Genomic DNA, 12970 nt, shown 5'->3' on the forward strand with positions numbered 1-12970 from the left:
GGAGTAAGTATGTAGAATTGGGGCTGGTAATGGGATAGGCGAGAAGATGTAGATATAGTAGTAAGATGTAAGGACAGATGTAAGATGTAGAATTAGGAATAAGTATGTAACTAATAAGATGTAACTAATAAGATGTAAGTAGTAATAAGTAAGACGTAAGAAGAAGATATAGAAGAATATAAAAGAAGCTAGCTAGAGAAGAAGTAAAAATGAAGGTTCCTGATTAAACTGCATGGAGAAGGGCTCTGTGTTTGCCTCCTTATTTCCGCTGGACGGAAAAGTGGCCGACAGCATCTACCTGGTATATGTAGCTACACTACTACTACAGCACAGGCTAAGGTGGCTCCCAACCTGCAGAGGATTGGGGGAAGTTCTGTGTGCTTAGCATCCCTGAGGATCTCAGAGATCCTTTTTCATATTGTCCAGTAGGAGCCGGAGAATATCAAGCCACCCATCATATAGCTGTCCAGTGGGAGGTATTGCTGCCTCTGCAGCCTCATTCTGAAAGGGGACCAGGTGTCCACCTCTCAAGGATGACATTTCATCATCCAGGCTTTGGTAAATGTTGCTGACATTGTATTGAGATAACAGGATTAGAAGGTAAAATTGAACCATGAGATTAACTATGCTCATGAACGAGGACTTGCTAGGAGAGAAAAACTGGAACTGACAACAGCTCTCCCGCTTTTTTTTTTTTTTTTTTTTTTTTTCATGAGTGGCTGACTAATACCTCTGTTGGGTGTCCCAGCTGCATAAACAAGTAGTTGGAGTGGAACACGACACAATTCCCACTGTTCTCCTATTCAGAAAGGCAATGGCTCCAAAATGGCACAAGATTAAAATTTCATATTGATTTTATTTTATCTCCATGTAGTGAGCTAGTGAAGGGCTTGGGGAAAAAGCTACCCAGATAGATACCTATTTCAAACACGAGAGCGGTTTTAGGTTTGCCCGATTAGTTTCTCCCATTTGGGTTGCTCTAGCTATATTCTCCACTACCTGATCCTGTGGATCTTTGCATATATGGCTTTTCTAAAAGGCTGTAACTTTACAAGGGAAAGACTGCATGTTATCCCTTGTAGCGCCTAGCACAGCACTGGGGCCAGCCAAATGTCCTGCCAGGACAATACTGCCGTGGTTTGGATCACCCCCAAGGACATGTGTTAGAGACCGATTCCTCCACAGTACTGGGAGGTGGTAGAGCTCCTAGGATGGGAGGCCTTGCAGGAAGATGTTAAGTCATTGGGGTGTGCCCATGAAAGCAATATTGGCACTCCACAGTCTTCCTCTCTTTTTGCTTTCTTTGTAGCTATCATTAAGTGGACAGCCATCCTCTACTAGTCAAACATCCAGAGATGCCTCATCAAACATCCAGAGGCAACGGGGCCTAGTGATGGGGGGAGGGGCTAAGTCCTCTAAAACCATGAGCTCATATAAATGTCATCCTTTTATGGCTGTCATCTCAGTGATTTTCACACCAACAGAAAGCCAATAGTACCACGAATTGAATAGTCTACTAAGAGATATGCTATCGGTTTTCTCCTTCGACCATTCCACGTGTCAGATAATAGTGTGAGCTACATCCATCACAGAGACACGCACAAGAAAGTAGGGTCCAGTAGCAGCAGCCTTCCTGAGCTTCTTGCTAGCCATACACATCACTTCAATAACCAGCAGGAGCTTCAGATATAAGGGGATCACCTTCCTGTATGGACTGCCTCTGACTATGGGGCTTAGCTCTGTGAGGGGCCCTTTGTGTTTCTCAAAACATAGCATGCAAAGCATAGAGAAGCTCATTCAGTCCTCTTAGCCTAGGACCATTGTCCGCTCTGGGCTCCAAGGCTGCAAAACAGCCAGTGCAAAGGAAGACACGCGTTCAGGTTCCTAAGGTTGCAGCGATGCCCACCCACTTCTTCTCTTGGTTTAGGAGACTGCAAACGTGGCCTTTTCTTGTAGTAAATACTTCAGAAAAAAAAACACAACATCTAAAAGATTCAGAAGGTAAAAGGAAAATACCAATTAAGACTTTCCTGTGTTCCCAAGCAGTGGCTGCAGAAAGAGCCCCACAGTTCCAAACACACAGACGATTATAAACACCCAAAGGAAGATTCTGTCTACCACCATGGCCATGTATTTCCAGTCGTCTTCTACCTGAAATGCAAACAAAGGATCAAGACTAGCTTTAAAATCCACGACCATAAGAAAATATGCTCTGTTTGATGGATACTTTTTTTTTTTATGCAAAGCAATTTTCTCCAACCCTTTCAAAAAACCAATTATTGCTATTAAGTTTGCCTGCCCGCCTGGGTGTCCTGTGTGGGACCCATTGTCTAAGGATGGTAGATATCCATCACTGGTGACTCATAGAGATGGTTATGAACTGTGCCAGAGACCCTTGTGACCCCTTTCCTGTGATAAAGGTCCTTTCCTGGCCCCAGGGACACTCCCCACAAACTATCTGCTTCAGAGTCAAGCGCTTGTCAACGTGTGCACCAGGAGAGCCTGGCTCTTTGGGGAATCTGAGTGTGAAGTAGTGAGAAGACAGGCTAGAGAATGTGGGGTACAGCTGAGGATCCCTTGCACAGGAATAAGCAGCCTCTAGGCCTCCAAGGGATGCTAACAGGGACAGCTTATTGCATATCTGTAATCTTTCCAGTTCCAAACTTCTAGCCTTCTGCTATGGTCTCTGTGGGTTGTGTGTTAGATAGGGGATCTGCCTGGCCTGATAAATCAACAATAAATGTATTTTCTACATTCTAAAAGATACCAGCCTGGAGGTGAGCTTACTGGCCATTGCTGTCCTGTGACGTGTTATGACAGGTATTCTCAGTGCCTCCCAGTGCAGCTACAGGGTGGTTTGGTGGTGGCGGTGGCGGTGGTGGGGTTTCTGATATTCTTTCCCTATGAGTTGCAGGTGTTAGGACCTACAGTATGAAGCGACTCCAGACACCTGGCAAGAGCTTTTGGAAACCTCAGTCAAGTGGTGATATGGAGAGCTGGCATGATATCTTTGAGCACTTGCTTTGGGGAAGGAGGAGCCAAATTCTTGGCATTAGAGTGTGGGACCCAGGAGTAGAATGTGTGCATACTGAGCACATCTTCAGGATGCCTTTAATTCATGTCTGTGGCCACCTCTAGTAGAGGAAGTGTGATCGGAGCTGCTGACTGCTAAGGGGCTCACAGGTTTCACCACTGCAGCTTCAGGCAGTACCATAGTTCTTCCTTCCCTTGGGCTGTCTCTGTAGCTGCCTGTATTACGAATGCTGTCTGCCTGTAGCTTTTGGGAACCTGTCCCTAGTTGGTTCTGATTGGTAAATAAAGATGCCAACAGCCAAAAGCTGGAGAGGACAGACATAGGCGGGATTTTAGGATTTCTCAGGCTGGGGACAGGGGGCAGGGGGAGAGGGAGGAGGGGGAGGAGAGGGAGGATGGGGAGGAGGAAGCAGGAGATCCTCCAGGCCAAGAGAGTGTGGCAGAGAGGAGAGATTCCAGGCCTGAGAAGAGTTCAGGGGAGAGAGGCATGGCCGCCATGTGAAGGACCCGGGAGAGCACAGAGGGCTGCCCAACTGAGTCTACGGCAGCCAAAATAGAACACAGAATTAGTAAGTAATAACTCAGGATTGTTGACAGGAGGTATATTGACAGCATGGAGGTTAGGCAGTGGCCCAGCTATTGTGCTGTACAAGGCAGATTAAAATATAAAGGCTGTGTGTGTGTGTCTTTCATTCAGGAACATAAACTATTGGGGCGGGTAGCAAACCCACTGCTGGGATTTTATTAATAATGATTTCTGTGGTCTCCCTTCCCACCCTCACTTTGTCACTGTTCGATGTGTTGGAGGCTTGTTCCATGAGGCAAGCTTGTCCCGCATGTGTATTGTAGCTAGATCTTACCGTAAGTAAATACAGGCTGGAGATTTGTTGTAGGACTACGTATATCATCTCGCTATAGCTCCCTAAACTCTAACCCGGGTCCCCCAAGGCTTCGTGATGATAGAGCTGGTCTTAGGTGCCTGACTGTTCCACATAAGTAATCCCACTGACACTCTGACCAGTCTCCAAAGTGCCTGTAGGCCAGCTAGGGATACAGCTGGCTGGAGAAAAGGGTTCCACTTTTACCTCTTTTGTTTCATTGTGGCTCTTCATGTTTTCTGCTATGAATTGAACACTATCGATGACATCTTCAACATCTGGCGAGTGCTCTGAATTCTCTGTCACCCACTGTGCAGGCTTCTGGCTTAACCTTCTCTTGCCAGGTGCCATATCAGTTGATTTTTGGCAGTGGCGGCATTCCTTCAGAAGTTTGGGTTCTCCTTGATGAGTAAACTTGACCTTGGCAGGCCTTTTGGTATGGCTTTTGGGGTCCTTAACACTACCTGCCTCCTTCGTCTTGTCCAGAGGCCTCCTCATCATCAGAATCGAGGGGAAGACCTGGAGGAAGACGGTCTTGACCCACCTGGGCATGGGATGCGTTGCTGGGGTCCTGTAGTGTATGTTCAGCACAAACACGGTCACCACGATGGACAGCGTGACAAAGATCATGGTGAACAGTAGATACTCACCCACCAGTGGGATCACGAGAGACGTGGATGGGATGGTCTCTGTAATAACCAGCAAAAACACAGTGAGAGAAAGCAGAACCGAGATGCAAAGAGTCACTTTCTCGCCACAGTCGGAAGGGAGATAGAAGACCAACACCGTGAGAAAGGAGATAAAGAGGCAGGGGATGATGAGGTTGATGGTGTAAAACATGGGCAACCTCCTGATGTAGAAGGAGTAGGTTATATCTGTGTAAATCTCTTCACAGCAGTTGTACTTGATGTCATGCTTGTAGCCAGAGGCGTCGACAATTTCCCATTCACTGTTTTCCCAAAAGTCGTTCATGTCCACTTTAGAGCCAATGATGAGAAGGTCGATTTCTGCCTTGTCGTAAGTCCAGGAACCAAACTTCAGGGAGCAGTTCTGATGATCAAACGGGAAGAAGGTGATGTCCATAGGGCAAGAACTCTTAAAGATGGCTGGCGGGGTCCAGGTTATCACACCATCGTACTTAAGAAGAGCTTTGGTCTTGCCTTCGACCTGGAAGTCACCGACGGCACTGGAAGCAAAACCACAGACTGTTAGCAGCACTGTGTGTCCTTTTGCTGTGGGTCACCAGGGCCAAAGATTTTGAAAATCGACCATGAATCTGTCTAGATGCACATACTTGTTATACAGAACAATGTCAGGCTTCCAGATGTTGTCTGCTGGAACTCGAAGAGTCTCTATGCCATCATACTCCGTTGGATCCCAGCGCAATCTGTAGTCCTTCCAGATCTAAAAGAAATAATTTTTCCCCCCTTTGGTGGTACTGTTTTTACTTTGTTTTAGCATTTGTTAAATTTGTTCTTTAGTATTCTGTGCCTTAGTGTAGGGGAATGCCAGGGCCAATAAGTGGGAGAGGGTGGGGTGGCAAGCAGGGGGAGGGGAGGCAACAGGGGTTTGTTCTTGTTTTTTTTTTTTTTTTTTTTTTTTTTTTTTTTTTTTTTTTTTTTTTAGAGAGGGAACTGGGAAAGGAGAAATCATATGACATGTAAATAAAGAAAATATCTAATTAAAAAAAAGATACCCTATCTTGTTTCTTTTCTTTCCCTTTGAACATTTAGAAAAACAAAACAATAGAATCCCAACAACCTTCCCACATTCTTTTGCTATGTTATGCTTTTTATTTAAAAAATATGTAAAGCTCAGTAGGCATAATAAAAATCATTTTTTTAAAAAAAATTTGTTCTTTAGCAATTTTACACATATGAATTGGGTGTTCTGATTAGTTTCCAGCTGCTCTCTGAACCCCATCCCAACCCCCTTTCCTTGCCTCCTCTCTACAGACACTTTCCACTTTTAAAAATGGATAAGAATCCCTTTGGAAAAGGGATTCATAACTTTCCCCAAATGTTTACATTGGCTCTATAATTTTCTTGATTAAAAAGTAAGATTTTTTTTGATGTATACATCAATTTCTATCAAAAGTAGGAAATTATATCCATGGACACAGGGGGCTAAATAGCTGAGCTGATTTTGGCATCTCTATAACATGCTAACTGACTAAGGTTTCACATCGTGTTTCATGGACTATGTTCAAATTGGAGTAGTAACTCATTTTTACCAGTGAAATCATAATTTGTTTGCATGAGGATGAATCTATTACAAACACTGTGTACACCATTCAGACATTTAAGAACAGAGATGGTATAATTTGTAAAAAGGTGGTTATGTAACATACATTCTCCAGACCTCAACCCACTGACCTCCTGGAGTTATAAAAGAGGAGAGAAAGCACCAGGCTTGGGACTTCAGTAAGTGATACAAAGAGAATGGGAAGCTTAAAGTAGAAAGGCCAGGGGGCTTCATGTCAGACACCAGGCTCTGCTCCTGTGCTGCCTGCATTAAGCTATCGGCAACGAGAGCTGAGCCCAAGGATTAGGAGATGGCAAGACAAAGGATATTCTTTATCTATCATAGGTCGGGGAGCGGAGAAAGGTAATGCAGGTGGCTTTATCATTGAGTGGACACTTTCTGCCACCGTCGAAAGAGGGAGACACATACATGACGCAGCCACAGATTGGTCTCCATAATCTGGTTGACTTCATCCTGGAAGGGAGAAATAATATTTTCAGTCTTCCGTGTGCTTGCTAATACAAGTCTTACCTCGAGAATTACGGCTAAAAAATAGACAAATCTGTTATCTGTGCTAATGAAGGCAGACATGAAAGATTGGGAGACTGCGCAATAGCGATTTAACTGTAACAGAAATCCAGGGTGTTTCCACTTGTCCCTGCTCTGTTGACTTAGAAACGGCATAGGGCCTTAAAATACTGACCAGAGATCGTTTGGATTTCACCTCCTCTGTGGATCTTTCTTATCCTCTTGGCCCATAAAGCCTCCTGGATGCATGAAAGGTAAAGGGGGAGGGCGCGGAGGGGGGAGGAAAGAGGTTCAGGGATGACAGAGGGGAGAGTCCTGTAGGTGGTGGCAGGTACTCACTGTTTTTACATATGCCCCAGGGCCTTTCCTCAAAGAAGCCTGCTATGTCCTTGTATGCATTTGCCCCGGGGATCCAAACTGCAACAGTGGTTTCGCTCACACTCAAGTATGCCAGTTGAAACCAGGTACTCACTCCCTCTGTATATTCCCTTTCCCAACCTAAGGGCCCTTCAGTCACAAGGGATACTCCTCCGTACCCAGTGAGCACTGTGCTACAGAGTGAAGAAAGCTCCTGCGTTCATGCGGTCTTAGCTGTTGCGGTTGAGAAGACGCAGAGCTAATAATAAATGCATGTGCATACATAAAATACATTGTGATAAAACAAGAGAAGTGGAATGATTCATGTGTGCATGCACACATCTGCCTTATACATGAGTCAAAGAAGGCTTCTTTGAGGGGGTACTGTTCAAGCAGCCCCCGAAGTGACACAAGAAAATTCAGGGCAGGTGGTACATAGTTGTACCCTGTCATCATCTTCAGGACAAATGATACTTAAGTGGCCATTTATCCTCAGCAGGATAGCTACCTGAGACACACTCAGGTGACAGATAGGTCACAGCAGGATAGCTACCTGAGACACACTCAGGTGACAGATAGCTTGGTTATTAATAGTAGGTTCTTAGTAGTCAGCAGGAGATCCTAAACATCTCACTTCCCAAGATATCTGAGGTCCCTGTAGAGTGAAGGATGCCAGCGTTGTTGAGGTTTCTATGCAGGGCTCTGACAGCTGGTCTCTCCAGTCCACTGAGCTGCTCGTTGGGCTCTACTCCTTCTCCCAGTGGTTACTGCTACCTACCCTGGAGAGGTCCAGAGACTATGCCAAGCTTTTCCCTGCCAGTGGGTCATGGGGAGCCAACAAAGACCTTGGGATTTGTCAAGTCAACAAAAAGACTTAGAAACTTCACAACTTTACAGTGATCTCCTCTTGATCAGGGCCCTCTGGTATTAAGTCACCTTGAATCTATAGGGTCTAACAGAGGCTGGGCAAGCATGTACTAACTGTTGGTCAAAACTGGATAGGCTCTGCTGCCTCAGTTCCATGATGTCTTAGAGGTAGCTGGCCTGAGCACCACACATTCTTCAAAACCTGATTTATCTCTGGACTAGTTCACTATATTCAGGGAGTTGACACTAATTATCAATACCATTCTTAAGAGGCTTGACTCCCTTGAGACACTTCCATGGGTTGGATAAGCTCCCTGTAGTGTGTATTCATGAGAAATATATACCCTTAGAGGTGTTAGAAAATTTCAATCAAGACCTAGTCTGGAAAATCATAGTCTTCATGCAACTCCAGACCATTTCAGTGGACACTGAGCTGAGAGAGCCCTGATGGAGGAGGAGGCCAGAGACACACAGGACCACACCACATTCTTGGAATCATTAGCCTAGTCCTCTTTATTGGGGAAATATTAGTTGACACCTAGGTGAACAATTTTTCAAATGCACTAGTCTCTGGAAAAGCTGCAATAAACTGGTAGACATGGTGTGATGGTTTGTATGTGCACTATTAGAAGGTGTGGCCTTGTTGGAGTAGGTGTGGGCTCTAAGACCCTCATCCTAGCTTCCTGGAAACCAGTAATCTGATAGCAGCCTTCAGATGAAGATGTAGAACTCTTAGCTCCTCCTGCACCATGCCTGTCTTGATGCTGCCATGTTCCCACCTTGATGATAATGGACTGAACCTCTGAACCTGTAAGCCACCCCCAATTAAATGTTGTCTTAATAAGAGTTGCTTTGGTCATGGTATCTGTTCACAGCAGTAAAACTCTAACTAAGACACATGACTTAGAAAGGGTATTGCACACAATTCACTTCACTTTGAGCCTCTCTTCTACTTTCCTTCATGTCTTTGCTTCATAATCTGACTCTGAAAGGATGTCTAATCATGCAAAGCCTGAGCATGGGTGGCATGACGTAGGGCCAGGAAGGACCCTTCATATGTAATCTTGCCTTCACGTTAAGTTGTATGATAAGAGTTCTATGCTTATCAGGTGCCCAAAGTGCAAGAAGGTTGGGAACTCAGGCCTCTGGGAACAGGGCGAGAGTCTGAGGCACTCACCACATTGGCCAGCTGCGTGATTGCCAACTCAAAATGCACCGTGACGGGATCGGAAACATTTTCCACCGGCCGGATGAAGTGGTTGTAGCGAGCAAACAGTGCGTGGAAGAGCTGTTCTTCAGACACACAGCCTGTACTACCTGCGTGGCCAGACACAGGGCAGCATTAGGGAAGTGCCATGGGAGGCCCTGAGCTGGCTCCTCTCCTGGTCCCAACATTAGGGAAGTGCCATGGGAGGCTCTGGCTGACTCCTCTCCTGGTCCCAAGCCTAGTATCTTAGAGAATCTCTCCACTTTACCAGCTAGGCCCACTCCTACCTGTACTAGGGCAGTCCAACCCCACTCCTTTTAGCCTTGTTTGCTCTGTTTCATCACTGAGATAAAATAACTACACAGGCATCTCAGAACTAGTATGATGTCCCCAAAGTGATCCCGAGAAGACTGCCTGTGAAAGCCAAGGGATAGAAAGCCATGAGGAAGGATTTTTTTAAATTAGATTTTTCTTTATTTACATTTCAAATGATATCCCCTTTTCCAGTTCCCCTCGGGGGGGGGGGAAACCCCTGTTGTCTCCCCCTCCCCCTGCTCACTAACCCATCCTCTCTTGCTTCCTGGCCCTGGCATTTCCCTACACTGGGGCATAGAGCCTTCATAGGACCAACAGTCTTTCCTCCCATTGATGACTGACTAGGCCATCCTCTGCTACATATACAGCTGGAGCCATGAGTCCCACCATGTGTGCTCTTTGGTTGGTGGTTTAGTCCCTGGGAGCTCTGAGGGTACTAGTTAGTTCATATTGTTCGTCCTAAGGGGCTGCAAACCCTTCAGCTCCTTGGGTCCTTTCTCTAACTCATTGGGGACCCTGTACTCAGTCCAATGGATGGCTGTGAGCCTCTACTTCTGTATTAGTGGGGTACTGTCAGAGCCTCTCAGGAGACAGCTATATCAGGCTCCCGTCATCCAGCACTTGCTGGCATCTGGGTTTGGTGATTGAATATGGGAAGGATTCTCAAGTGGGGCAGTCTCTGGATTGCCCTTGAGGAAGAATATTTTTATGTCCCTAAACACAAATCCAGCTGGGATTCTGGAGGTATGACTATAACAGGCAAGGCCCTCTGCTCTAGCCCTCGCCAAGCAAACACAGCATCTAATCCTTGCCTCGATCTTCAAAAGCTAAGCCCTTTAGAGAAACATACTTTGGAATCATGCACTTTTAGATTTGTGAGAAGGGAAAGTTCTTAAAGTAAATTCACCCGTCCTTTAAAAGCAATTGGAAATGGGTTCTCCGTACCCCCTTTGGCCATTAAATTCTGGACAGCAGTGCTACCTGCGTCTCCAAGTCTGAAAGAAAGCATTTGCTTTCTGCCTACAACATGCATGACTCACTTCTTAACACCTTCACTGAGATACTCTCCTAAAGTTTGTTTTGTACAATTCAGACGTGAATCCATACATATTATTCTTTGAATTTTCCCAGAGAGAGTGAGAGAGCGAGAGGGAGTGGGAGAGAGTGAGAAAGAGCAAGAGAAGGAGAGTGAGAGAGAAAGAGCAAGAGTGAGAGAGAGCAAGAGCGAGAGAGAGAGAGAAACAGAGAGAGAGAGAGAGAGAGAGAGAGAGAGAGAGAGAGAGAGAGAGAGAGAGAGAGGAATGAATAGGCTTGAAAGACTGACAGGCAAAATGAACAGAGAGTAAGCGCTGTGCTCCTCAGTGAAGCCGCTTCATGCTTCCATTGGGAAGCACTGGATGCTGGGATAACTTTGACGTGTCACCTGTCATTCTCTCCATTGTAATTAACCAGGATGAAAATGTTGCTTCAGAAGACAGTGAGAAGCTCTCCTGGCTACTGTTACTATTTCTTTCCTCTGAGGCTCTGGCAGAGCTCACCATCAGCACCCCCTGAAAGCTCATAGCGGGGATGTGGGCTTGTGTGTGTGTGTGTGTGTGTGTGTGTATGTGTGTGTGTGTGTATGTGTGTGTGTATGTGTGTGTGTGTGTGTCTGCTCAGTGCAGCAACTGGGTCTGAGTCAACTTTTAAAACAAGCAAGCTTATTCTTTTTTTTTTTTTTAAAGCTTATTCTCTAGTATAGACAATGAGACAGGTTTCCCAAATGAGGACAATTCCGTACATTGGTAGGGTTCACACGCAGAATAAATAAGTACTGGCTAACAAAATCACAGTTGGAAAAATATATTACATTTTACTACCAGTAAGTAAATGAAGCATATTGTAGCATACATGGCCACAAAAGCAGATGATTTTGTATGCTAATTGGCAAAGCATATTTTAGAAAGATGAAATATGACTTGTAGTATATTTCAATGTTTTCCCTACCTTACTTTCCAAATCTTATCTGTTAGGTTAAACCTAACCAACGAAAGACCTCTAGTTATTTGGATCCAGACAAGATGAGAAAGGAGAGGAAACACACATAACTAATTACATTCCAGGCCATAAGCCACAATAACTCACCTTTAAAGAAAGCCAAGAATCCACATATCCACAGACACAAACCCCAGTGAAGGTATCCCCGGTCCCGGCCGTTCAGCATGATAAAAGCACCCGAATTCCAATTTCTACACGGAGGGCTGTGGAAAATGAAGCTGTCAGTCAGCTGCAAGAATCAGACCGTGAAAGCCTCAGGAAGCTCCGGGAAGTCCACACGGATCTTCCGCGAAGTGAGAACACGGGGGACATCACACAGCTGCTCCCTGCATCCCAGGCTGAAACAGATGTGAAGGGCAAGGAAAGCTAATACTGCTGCCTTGGCTGGCTGTCACATGTCCTGTCACCCTAGGCCTCTGTGCAGGGAAGATGAGCAAAGGCAGGCTGAGACACTAGGCAGACAGGCCCCTTAGAGACCCGCGGTCTCGCCCACTAGCCCTTAGGGCAGTGGTTCTAAACCTTCCTAAGGCTGCAACCCTTTAATACAGTTTTGCATGTTGTGGTGACCCACCCTTCCTGCCACCCACAAAATTAATTCGTTGCTACTTCATAGCTGTAATTTTTCTACAGTTGTAAATCATAATGTAAGCATCTGTGTTTTCCGATGTCTTAGGTGACCCCTTGTGAAAGGGTTGCTCGGTCCTAAGGGGTCGAGATCCAGGGGTTGAGAACCTCTGCTTTAGTGGGGCTAAGCACATCATATTTACTTGGCTCCTGTTACAGGAAAAAAAATTACACTCATCCATCAAGGATATTCGCTTAGTTTGCAGTTTCGCTGAGGCTTAGCAGTTAGGAACCTGTCTGAAATATCCTTCGTTCCTGTCTTCAGGGTTCTGACGCCAGCTCTCCAAGTACCTTATTCTTCAGAGTGCTGTGACCGTGATCAGAAGAGGGGTCAAATGTCGAAGACCGAGGGCATCGGTGGATGGTGGATAGTTTCCTGTTGGACTATCTGCGGTTTACTGGGTTTTAGCCGTTTCCCCTCTTTTCTTTGTAGCTGTGGTATTAATAGGGTTCTGGTTAACTGGGTACTTGGGTTAGACTTCAGCATTGCTTAAAGAGGAAGCAGATAGTAAGATGGAATATCTCAAGATATTCTCAATCCATACAGTGTGCACATTGACAGGGTCAGAGGACCAACCCCCCTCCAAGTCCTCTGTACTGGCTGGTTTTGTGTGTGAACTTGACACAAGCTGGAGTTATCACAGAGAAAGGAGCCTCCCTTGAGGAAATGCCTCCTTAAGATCCATCTGTAAGGCATTTTCTCAATTAGTGATGAAGGGGGAAGGCCCAGTCCTTTGTGGGTGGGGTCATCCCTGGGCTGGTAGTCTTGGGTTCTACAAGAAAGTGAGCTGAGCAAGCCAGGGGAAGCAATCCGTTAAGCAGCACTCCTCCATGGTTTCTGCATCAGCTCCTGCCTTCAGGTTCCTGCCCCGTGTGAGTT

General features: G+C 45.7%; 1 protein-coding gene across 2 annotated transcripts; it reads right to left on the reverse strand.

Moving 5' to 3' along the window:
- Positions 1-836: 836 nt before the first annotated feature.
- On the reverse strand, positions 837-11871 carry Chrna6 (cholinergic receptor nicotinic alpha 6 subunit). Of its 2 annotated transcripts, XM_031342767.1 has the most exons (6): positions 11554-11871; positions 9085-9224; positions 6585-6629; positions 5206-5315; positions 4119-5097; positions 837-2151 (listed from the first exon to the last, which is right to left on the reverse strand). In XM_031342767.1, exons 1-6 carry the CDS (start codon positions 11630-11632, stop codon positions 2020-2022), a joined length of 1485 nt encoding a protein of 494 aa, XP_031198627.1. In that variant the 5' UTR covers positions 11633-11871; the 3' UTR covers positions 837-2019. The 2 variants fall into 2 exon arrangements, with proteins under 2 accessions (XP_031198627.1, XP_031198628.1); XM_031342768.1 differs by lacking the exon at positions 6585-6629 and having other exon boundaries at positions 2020-2151; positions 11554-11632.
- Positions 11872-12970: the final 1099 nt, after the last annotated feature.

Source organism: Mastomys coucha, unplaced genomic scaffold, assembly GCF_008632895.1.
Source record: "Mastomys coucha isolate ucsf_1 unplaced genomic scaffold, UCSF_Mcou_1 pScaffold22, whole genome shotgun sequence".
NCBI lineage: Eukaryota > Metazoa > Chordata > Mammalia > Rodentia > Muridae > Mastomys > Mastomys coucha.